General features: G+C 37.5%; 1 protein-coding gene across 1 annotated transcript in view; it reads left to right on the top strand.

Moving 5' to 3' along the window:
* Window positions 1–11,639, top strand: part of LOC122554008 (rho GTPase-activating protein 11A-like) — a 47,158-nt gene that overhangs the window by 4,324 nt on the left and 31,195 nt on the right. Inside the window, exons 2-5 of the mRNA XM_043698494.1 lie at window positions 4,016–4,104; window positions 6,579–6,675; window positions 7,022–7,275; window positions 8,655–8,818. Of these exons, the coding sequence (XP_043554429.1) occupies window positions 4,016–4,104; window positions 6,579–6,675; window positions 7,022–7,275; window positions 8,655–8,818 (604 nt within the window). The remainder of the gene's footprint in view (window positions 1–4,015; window positions 4,105–6,578; window positions 6,676–7,021; window positions 7,276–8,654; window positions 8,819–11,639) is intronic.

Raw genomic sequence — 11,639 nt, 5'->3', positions numbered from 1 at the left:
TATGGGTGGGCTGCGCTTCGGCGGGGCGGTGTGGACTTGTTGGGCCGAAGGGCCTGTTTCCACACTGTAAGTAATCTAAATCTAAATCTAAATTTTTGCCATTTACATCATCAATTCAGATGAGGCAAGTGAAGGCATGGTAGCCAAATTTACAGATGGCAAAGATAGTTTGAAAGATATGTTATGCAGAGATTGAGGTTGCAAATGGATATATATATAGGTTGAATAAGTGGACAATAATTTGGCAGATGAAGAATAAATGAGGGAAATTGTAAAGTTACTTCCTTTGGCAGGAAGTATGTAGATCTTAAACAGAGGTAAATAAGTTCTTGTTGGGCAAGGGAATCAATGTTATTGGGGGTAGATAGGAATGTGGGATTTTAAACAGAAATAAATTCAGCCATGAACTTATTGAATAGAGGAGCTGGATTTGAGCTGTATGACCTGCTTCTGCTCCTGATTTGGATAGATGCTAAAATGCAAATATAAACAAATGTAAACATGTGATGGAAAGAAATAGCAGCATCTTAATACTGTTCAGAGCTCCAGGCTTTAATATATATGGAAAACTCTACCATATCACAGCAACTCTGACCCTGCAAACTGGATTATCTAAAGCCAGTCTGAGTTGCAACTAATATTCTACCAAAGAACAATAAAAACCATCTCCTATTTTGATCTATTAATGAAACTTTTCACATTTTGGAGCTGAAACATCACCTATAGTTATCAAGCTGGACACCTGAACTTTGCATAAGCAGTATACAATGAAGATGCTATTTCAAGAAGCTCCCTTTCGCAGAGCAGGAGAGATGGATTTTAGACTGCAGAACTAATCACAGTCTAATGAAGGTCTCCCTATCTCTTGAAGCAAAGCATCCAGTCACAGTACTTACTAAACAGAAGCATCAAGGAACTGAGAACATAAAAGTGGTATATTTATTGCTGCTGATCATCTAAGAACTCAGTAAACCAGTCATGGCTCAGATTAAAACATGTGTCTCAAGGATGCCCAAAATAATCAACTGTATATTTTATCTATTTCTATACTAGATACTATCCCATTGTTAACTGTGCGTGTATGTGTGTGTGTTTGTTTTAATTTGTTTGTTCAACACAAAGGCTGCATGCTTCATATTGTGCTTTTTTTTGTGTTTGCAGGGAGTGAATGTTTTGTTTTTTAAGTCAAGAAAACTTGTTTGTTTCCTTACTGCAATATTAAAAGATAGTTCATGACATCTTTTTGGAAAGAGGAATAGCCTAGTGTTAAAAAGATCTTGGACCTTTACAACCAGCTGAGAAGTTTAGAAAGAAAGGAACCCCTTCTCATCTAGTTGTAACAATGTGCTGAGGTTAAAGAACTAGCCATACAGACCTTCGTGATTTAAACAAGGAAGGGGTTGTTTATTGTACTGAAATCTACCCAGGTGAAAGAAGAAATACAAAATGTAAAATACTTCCTGACGTGTACCCAAACAGAAAAATTTCATTCAAATATGTTGGAATACAAATTAGAGTTGAAGCGGTTAATTTTGGTCAAGTTAACATAAAGGAGGGTTAGAAAAAAAGAGAATTCATTGATTGCTACTGGTTATGTGGTCTGGCTATAACTATCCAAAGACTTTGGTGAACAGCTAACAATTGAGGTTGTACCTGAAAAGATCTTTATTTTATTCCACACATGTTATGGAAATAGAAATTTTCCTTTAAAATACCTCAGTAATGTAGGCCTAGTCAAACTCATTTTAGTCATTGTAGGTGGCGATACAGAGAGAGGTGTGGCAGCTTCTTCTCACTGCTGGTGTTCGTTCTGTCAAAACATATCCTTAAACGCACACACAACTTTGCTGCGCACATGATGTAATCCTTAACTATTATTAAAAGAAGTTCAACACTCCAGCGTATATTCACTCCGTCTGCACTCTTAACTTAAGGGGTCAAGGTATTTTATCCAAGCAACAAATTCAGAATGGCTGGTTCATTTATGATTGAATGATATGAATACTGTATCTCCATTTTGATTGCACATTTCCAGACGTTAATTGGATCCGGTCGGGTCTTCATTGAGTCTGTGCCTCCATCCCAGTGGAGTGGAATGTTGACTACATAATAATGTAAATTGTGAAAGCTTCTTTTAGTTTGTCAGTGTCCCTGGTTAAATTTAAAAAGATTTAGTGTCTGTGTTCAGCCAATAAATTGTTTGCCATGACCATATCTTTTTCACAATGTCCTTTGTCAAGCTGTGTTCCTCTTTGCTTCTCCTTACTAAATATGTTGATTTTTTTTTCATTGCGGATATGAATTAAGTTCTTTTTCATTTTCACACTGCTAAAATTAAAATTATAACAGAATATTCACATATTCAGAGTTAGGTGCAGAAGGAGTCTATTCAGCCCATTGTCCCTGTACTGCTTCTATTAATTAGTGCCAATCTCCTGCCTTTTCACCATATCCTTGCACAACATTTCTATCCAAATAATCATCCAGAGCCCTCTTGAATACCATAATGTGCAATATTTGTTATGTCTGCTAGTTGTATAGTGGTAGTGTGCCTATTTTGCTTCAGCATGCTTGTTCCAAGAGATTCATAAAGATGTATAGCACAGAAACAGAACCTTCGGTCTAACTCATCCATGCTGACCTTTTATATCCTTTCCTAATCTAGTCCCATTTGCCAGCACTAGGCCCATATCCCTCAACTCTTCCTACTCATATATCCATCCACATGTCTTTTTAAATGCTGCATTTGTACCAGCCTCCTCCACTTCCTCTGGCAGCTCATTCCATACATGCACCATCCTTTGCATGAAAAGGTTGCCCCTTAGGTCCCTTTTATATCTTTCCGCTCTTACCCTAAACCTATGCCCTTTACTTCTGGACTCCTCCACTCCATGGAAAAGACTTTGTCTATTGATCTGATCCATGCCCCTCATGGCCTTATAAACCTGTATAAGGTCTCCGACACTCCAGGGCAAACAGCCCCAGCCTATTCAGCCTCTCCCTATAGCTCAACCCCTCCAACCCTGGCAGCAGTCTTGTAAATCTTTTCTGAACCCTTTCAAGTTTCACAACATCCTTGCGATAGGAAGGAGACCAGAATTGCATGCAGTATTCCAAAAGTGGCCTTAGCAATGTCCTCTGCACCCACAACATGACCTCACAACTCCTATACTCAATAATCTGATCAATAAAGGAAAGCATACCAAACATCACCTTCACTATCCTATTTACCTGCAACTCTACTTTCAAGGAACTATGAACCTGCATTCCAAGGTCTCTTTGTTCAGCAACACTTCCAAGGACCTTACCATTTAAGTGCATAAGTCCTGTTATGATTTACTTTTCTAAAATGCAGCCCCTCGCATTTTTCTAAATTAAACTCTATCTGCCACTCCTGAGCCCATTGGCCCATCTGATCAAGATCTGTTGTAATCTGAGGTAACCTCCTTCGCTGTCCACTACACCTCCAATTTTGGTGTCATCTGCAAACTTACTAACTATACCTCCCATGTTCACATCCACATCATTTGTATAAATGATGAACAGTGGGCCCAACACTAATCCTTGTGGCACTCCACTGGTCACAGACCTCCAGTCTGAAAAGCAACCCCCCACCACCACCCTCTGTCTTCTACCTTTGAGCCAGTTCTGTATCCAAATGGCTAGTTTTACCTGTATTCCATGAGATCTAACCTTGCTAACTAGTCTTTCAATAGAGAGAGGGGCATTTATTCATGGCACTTAGGTTTTTAGATGTATATTGTATCTGATTATATAATACTGCTAATGTATGAAAGGATTCAATAGCAATTCTTGCCTGGTTTCAGAAAATGTAGATGTGGGTTGACCAGGTTATAGTCAAGTTAAATTTAACATGTAGAGAGGAACTCTGTTGGAATTGAACCAGATGTGTATTTTCATGTGTTTGTATTTTCTTTAAATTATTTTGGTAACATTGGTAATACAAAATTTGATTTGATTATTCATTCATATCATCTTTATGCATTGTTTTTAGGACAAGACTATCATATGCAATGCAGTGTTTGGCACCCCTCTGCATGTTCTGCCACAAAGCACTGTCGTTGAACATGCCGTCATTCCACAGTGAGTAGGTTGAATTAATTTCTTACATGGTAAAAGACTAAGAATTTTAAATATTTACTTAGTGATCTTAGTTTTATTTAGAAAATGTTTGTGAGCAAGTGTTTGTGTTAAAAAACTGAGAATTATTTTGTTTGAAATACAATCCTGTTTAATTGCTAAGATAGTGTGCTTTTAGAAAGCTAATTCTATTTTTCTATTTACTAGATCTTGATCTTCATTTAGTCAGTTTATTCCAATGAACTGCGAATTCAAATCATTCTTAAACCTATTTCCCACTTTATTAATAATGTCACTTGGATAATTTAAAATCCTTTTAAATGTTCAGGAGCAGACAACATTGACAATTTTTTTGTAGTTTGGTAGTACAGCATTTGAGTGCTGAATAAAGATACTTTGTCAAAGCTTTTCATCTTGCACTCATAAGAACAATTCACAAGAATACCAACTGAAGAGGAAATCACATTTATACTGTACAAGGGGAGAGTGCTGATTGGCTCGCAAGCGGACTTTAGTAGATGTATCACCACAGACAATGCACCGGTTAATGACCGACAGTAACTGCCAGATTTTGAGGGCTGCTCATCAGTTTGTGCGAGATACAGCATGATGTAACATTACAAGCCTTTTTACCATTCCTGCCACAGTATTAATCAGTATATGAGCTCAGCAACTCACAAGGTGAGTTTAGTTTTAACAACACCATGTAGAGTATGTACAATAAATTGTGTTACCTTGGGATCTTTGCTAAGCCCAGCTTTCTCAAACATATTTGTTGGATTCTATGAAAAGCATATCTTTCAACTGACATTTTGACACCTGATCTCCTATTCTGCATATTTACAGTACAATATGTAAATGATAAATTTGCCATATTTGAATCCATAGTTTCCTGTCACGTCGTTATGAACTCCATCCTGTGCTCAGATTCATGTTTGAAGTGAATCAATCAAATGAGCTTCCTTTGCTTGATGTCCTGTTTGAGAATTTGTCTACAGTGTTTTCTTCTTCTGGCTACCACAAACTTACCTTCACTGATCAGCAAACAAGTTTGGGTTCCTATAGTTCCTGCACTATGAGTTTAGCCTGATTGGCAATCTTGTAAATAGGCCTAAGCCATATGTTCACAGTACAGCTGTAATGTTGGTGTAATGTGTAACAAGTCGTCGTGCATGGTAATGACTACCCTGATAAAATTCTCATTGTATATCACATGATCTCATGAAGCTCCCTAATGTTGTCATCTTGGGTTCGGAAACATGTTTATTCCACCTTGGTTTACCTGAGAAAGGTAAGGTATTTCAAACGTTTGAGCAACAGATGCAGCTAGTTCACATTGCTACTGATAGCACTGCTGCGTCACAGCACCAGGGTCCCAGGTTCAATTCTCAGCCTTGGGTGACTGTCTGTGTGGAGTTTGCACATTCTCCCTGTGTCTGCTTGGGTTTCCTCCCACAGTCCAAAGATGTGCAGGTCATGTGAATTGGCCATGATAAATTGCCCATAGTGCTAGGTGCATTGGTCAGAGGGAAATGGGTCTGGGTGGGTTACTCTTCGGAGGGTCGGTGTGGACTTGTTGGGCTGAAGGGCCTGTTTCCGCACTGTAGGGAATCTAATCTAAATCTAATCTATTTAGTAGCAATATGAGTTGTGTTCACCATTAATGGGATACTATCGTCCAGTCAAAAGGATGTCTGTCTATCATCTGAATAATGTGATATTTAAACTTCAATACCGAAGTGATACAAATATGTAGTCCATTCACCATCAGCCATGTTTAGATTTAAACCCTCACCAGCAGCCCGAGTGGGGATGCCAGCAAGCAGCGGCCCAGTGTGATGCGTGGTGGCAGCCAGTGGTTATACCATATGGAGGCCTCCTGCATTGGTCTGCTATGGAGAGCCTTTGGAGACAGACTGTGATGTTTGCTTTTTAACTTTGCTGCTTGTTTTTTTTTTCTTCTTCTGACCTATGGTCATACGCTGTAATGCTGTATGTACCTTTTTTCATCGTTTCTCTACTCTGTAACTAAGGATTTTACATAGATACCTTTGTACCGAAGGTGTACCTCAGTGGTGATGTATAAACGTTTCACTGTACTCATTTGAGTACATGTGACCATAAAGCTAATTCAATTCAATTCATTATCACTATGCCACTTTATTTCCTATTGTGGGGGTCTCAACCCAAAGTTATCACAATGTCAGGATTGCAATCTGAAATTAAAATCAAGTTTCAGAATTCAAGCCTTCAGGATTCCTTGGTGCATTTTATTTTGGAATATTTACTGAGTGTATTTCAGTGAAAACTGTTCCCGCTATATTCATGTTTTCTCTTTTGAAGCTCATTTAATATCTTTTTTTGTGGTAACTGAAAAACATTTAAAGCTTGAAAGTTTTCTGATATTAGACAGATGTCACAGTAACAGTCACTGTATTTGATGGTTTGTAACGATCAGTCATGATATTACTTTACAGATTTCTAGTTGATGCTTGTAACTATTTAGAAAAGCATAATCACACAGAAGGGCTCTTCAGAAAATCAGGATCAGTGATTCGCCTTAAAGCTTTAAAGGTAATCAATACTTTTTAAAAATCTCCTTTAAGATCATAGTACACTGTACAATAAGTTACTCAAGATGCCCTCCAAAAAATTGAGAAAATTGACCAATGCTGGATGAAATAGGGATTTCATATAAAATGTCAAATTAAGTTGTTATATATAATTAGATTAATTGCTCCTGGTAGGCTGTTTCCATTTTAAGGTCTTTCTCCCTATTTTTATGCTTAATAAAATTTATTTTGTCTATAACAAGTAGGATAGGTATGCCCATATGGCATCATCCAATCTGCTGCTGCTGCCTCCCCCAAATTTAATGAAAAGTGTATACATTGTTGTAATTGTTTGTTTGTCCAACCAGGCTAAAGTGGATCAAGGTGAAAAATGTATTACTATGGCTCCCCCTTGTGATGTGGCAGGGCTGGTGAAACAGTTTTTCAGGGAGCTACCTGAGCCTGTGCTCCCAAAGGAATTGCATGAAGCCTTCTTCAAAGCACAGCAACTGCAAAATGATGAAAGCATTTCTGCCACAATTCTTCTATCTTGTTTACTGCCTGAGAGAACTGCAGATACACTGCGCTACTTCCTGACATTTCTTAATAATGTGTCTCTCAGGTGTGTATTGTATGCATACTTAAGTAAAATATTTGAATCACGGTAGTTGTCAATGTTTAAAGATTTAAGAATCTAAAGAAATGCGGATGCTAAAAATCAGAAACATAACAGAAATTTCTAGAAAAGCTCAGCAGGTCTGGTGGCATCTGTGGTGAGAAGTCGGAGTTAACATTTTGGGTCCAGTGGCCCTTCTTCGGAAATGTTTTAAAGGTCACTGGACACTTGACTCTAAACGTTAGATATGGTTTTTCTCCACGGATACTGCCAGACGGGCTGAGCTTTTCCAGAAATTTCTGTTTTGTTTTTTGTGCAAAAAGGATTTGGGGATGTTTTAGTGTGCTTTTTCAATGAAAAAGTCATGTGTTTCTCTGAATTTTGACTTCTCTGAGCTATCCTTTCTATTACTTGACTACTTCATTATTTCAAGCTGTACAGTCATTCCTTGAAACACGATAGTTCCATTCCTGTGCAACTCTGTGCAATGCAAATAACACTTTGTATTGGCAATCTAATTGTATTCCAGCTGACACACGTTTTACAAATTTGAGGTTGAGAAACAGCGTTCCCAATTCACCAATCACATTACAGCCAACTTGTGTTAACAAAAGACACACTTTAGCAGAATCGGCTGTATCTGTTAATGCTGAATCATTTCCTACAATTTTTTAGTATTGGGAATGGGATTCTTAGTTTGAGCACTCCTATCAAAAGCCTGGATCTAATGTGCACTCATATACGTTGTATAAAAGTATGCTGATTTTTCCAAGAGTAATATTTACATGAGATACCCACCGAAAGGTTGGGTTATTCATTCTTTCCATTTGCTGTGTTTTTCTAAATTGTGATTAGAATGTCAGCACTTCTGCAATTTTAAAAAAAAGTCAAGTGCTCACTTACGCAGCTTTGTTTATGCTCCTTTCATTTTTTCCATAAGAGTTTGGACTTCGTGCTTAATCTCTCTCCGTTTCTCCTTTCCTTTTCCCCTTCACAACAGGAAGGAAACTCAATATGCACCAAACCTCAAAAATATTAATGCATTTGTATTCTTCAAAATGATACCTTAATAAATTAAGGAGGTAGTTGATGTCCACAATTCAACATTGCATCTCTGATTTCAACATAACAGAGAAACATGTACTACTTTTTAAAGCAGGAAGGTCAAGTTGAAGATGTCAACCTGAACAGGTCTTCTCCATCTTCTAGTGAATGGTTATTAAGCATTCTTAAGATATAGATATTAATTTGGGGACATGGCCTAGGTAAAGCAACTTAAAGTCAAATAGAAAGAAATAAGTGAAAAGGGATGTAGTAATAAAGAAATGTAGAGATGGTTCTAAGGATTATTCACAATCTTTTTAAATGTTTCACTTCCTATATAGGTCAGAAGAGAACAAAATGGATGCCAGTAATCTTGCTGTAGTATTTGCACCAAATTTGTTCCATTCTGGTGAAGGAAATGAAAAGTCAACTGCAATAACAGAGAGACGGCTCCAGCTCCAAGCTGCAACTGTGCATAAACTAATTGAAAATTGTGAACAAATTGGTATGTATTGTCTTCTGTTATGTCTCTTTTTCCCTTCTGTCACTTGCAAATCTACCACTGCCATTCTAAATTGACTAAATTCAGTGGTGTTGAGTTGCTGCCAGACCATAAGACATAAGAGCAGAAATTAGACCATTCAGCCCTTCGAGTTTGCTCTGCTGATAAGTTTCTCAACCCTATTGTCCCACTTTCTCCCATACCTCTTGATACCCTTGATATTCAAGAACGTATCTATCTCAGTCTTAAATATATTCAATGACTGGCCTCCACAGCCTTCTATGGCAGTGAATTCCACAGATTCACTACTCTCTGGCTCTGGAAATTTCTTCACTCCATTCTAAAAGGTCTTCCCTTTACCCTAACACTATGTCCTTGGGTCCTAGTCTCTCCTACCAATGGGAACATCTTCCCACCATCTACTCTGTCCAGTCCACTCAATAGTCTGTATGTTTCAATTAGATCCCCCTCATCCTTCTAAACTCCATCGAGTATAAATTCAGAATCCTCAAACATTCCTCATATGTTAAACTTTTCATTCTCTGACCATTCTCGTGAACCTCCTCTGAGCACGCTTCAGGGCCAGTACATCCTTCCAGAGATATGAGGCCCAAAATTGCACACAATACTCCAAATGTGGTCTCATTAGAGCCTGTTAAGTCCATCCATGCTTTTATATTCAAGTCCTCTCAAAATAAATGCCATCATTGTATTTGCCTTCCTAACTACTGACTCAATCTGCAAGTTTTCCTGGAGGGAATCCTGGAAGAACACCCATGTCTCTTTGCCCTTTAGTCTTCTGAATTTTCACCTCACTGAGAAAATAGTCCATGCCTATATTCTTTCTACCGAAGTGCATGACCTCTCACTTTTCCACGTTGTACTTCATCTGCCACATTTTGCCCATTCTCCTAACCTGTCCAAATCCTTCTGCAGCCTCCTTGCCTCCTCAATGCTACCTGTCCCTCTATCTATTTTTGTATCTTCTGCAAACGGAGCCAGAATGCCCTCAGTCCCTTCATCTAGATTGTTAATGCATAAAGTGAAAAACTGTGGTCCCAACACAGAGTGTTATGGGACACCACGTTGTCTGCTGCCATCCTGAAAAGCACCCTTTTATTCCCACTTTCTGCCAGACAGCCAAGCTTCTATCCATGCTAGCACCTTTTCTTCTGGCACCATGGGCGCTTATCTTACTCGGTAGCTTCCTGTGTGGCACCTTGTCAAAGGCCTTCTTGAAGTCCAGGTGGTTAACATCCACTGGGAGTAACCTGCTCATTACTTCCTTAAAGAATTCTCTCAGATTTGTCAGGCATGACCTGCTGAGCGATATCTGTTTTTGTTTTAGACTTCCAGAATCATAGTATTCTACTATTTATTCTTTAGTTGAAGAGTGGCATTTGTGGTTTCCCTATTGTAGTATAAGTGAGATTAGAAACTTGGCAAAAATATTTGACACATATGGTTCCATGACACACTATTACTATTTATTGTTATATCCAAGGCAGTTGTCTGTTCAACTGCTTAATATTGTTATCTCTTGTGTTTCTGGCAAAATGTTTATTAAAATGTATCTTAAGGACCAGGAAAATAAATGTTTTTTGTCAGTCAGTGGTAGGTTTGTTAAGCATGTTCTGATCATAGATCAAATTTTTACACTTTTCTCATTGAAGAAACATCTAATGGTTTAACATATTGATTACTTTGATGCATAATTACACCATATCTTTTGTAACTTTTTTTAAGTAGTAAACTGTTGTAATTTGACTAGCATTGAATTTCAAAGAATTTGTTTATTAAGCATATTTTATCTCCTGTTGAGTTTGTATGCCTTCCTAATGAATTTGGCAATATACAAGTATATATAAACTGGAGAATAGTGATTCATTGGAGCAAGACCATTTTTTTTAGTCTTATAAGGGGAAAAAATATTAAAATTTAGTTACCAATACTGTATAAAACTTTTCATATAGATTATATTGTATTGTAAGTTTATAATTTTTAAAAACTGATTTGCTAATTTCTACAGAACTTCTTCCAATTCCATCATTTTGGATTAAAAGGACAGGTGCTTCTAAGCACACAAGAAAGAAGTTCAGGAAAGACATTTTGAAGTTGTACCAGTTTTTTAGATAGTCTGGCTAAACTGCTGGTAGACTTTAAACTTCTTTACTCAATAATGCACACTACTTCCAGAAAGAGCAACTTTGCAGAATGTAGCTAGTTAAAAACATAACTTGTTGTACCTACCAAGCACCTTATCGATTTTGCTGTCACCTGTTCCCTGAATTGTTGTGGTTTCCATTGAACTACAACGATGCCAAATGAATTACATAATGTAGAGTAGCTTGCAGTACAAAAACACAAATCAAATACCTATTTTAATTCCTTTCTAGATCAGTAGATAAGTAACTCTGTCCTCTGTGTTACTAGCAATTAATATTGAGTTACTGCTTGTATTGACCTAATTTATCTCTGTTATGAAGTTTTTTGTACAGTTGATCTCTTGTGGCCTGGTTAGAGAGAGTAACAGATAGCTTTGCCCTTTTTGATTGTTGTCCCTGGAAATGCATGCTCAGAAACATCAGAAGAATGCAAAAATGATGTTTGTTTTTTTTCTTACCTTCTACTCCTGTGCCCTGAGGAACAATAATCTTCAGTATTTAAGCTCACAGGATAAATGACCAATGAGTCAAAATATATTTAAATAAAAAAATCATGATTATCTCTCTTTATCATCACTTGCTATTAGCTGTTTGCTCTTTAATTACCTGAAATAAACTCCACTTTTTTATTTGCACTATTCCCTTGAGAACTTACTGCT

This window comes from Chiloscyllium plagiosum, chromosome 10, assembly GCF_004010195.1.
Source record: "Chiloscyllium plagiosum isolate BGI_BamShark_2017 chromosome 10, ASM401019v2, whole genome shotgun sequence".
Lineage (NCBI taxonomy): Eukaryota > Metazoa > Chordata > Chondrichthyes > Orectolobiformes > Hemiscylliidae > Chiloscyllium > Chiloscyllium plagiosum.
The sequence above is the reverse complement of the archived record's forward strand: the minus strand, read 5'-3'. Positions and strand labels throughout refer to the sequence as shown.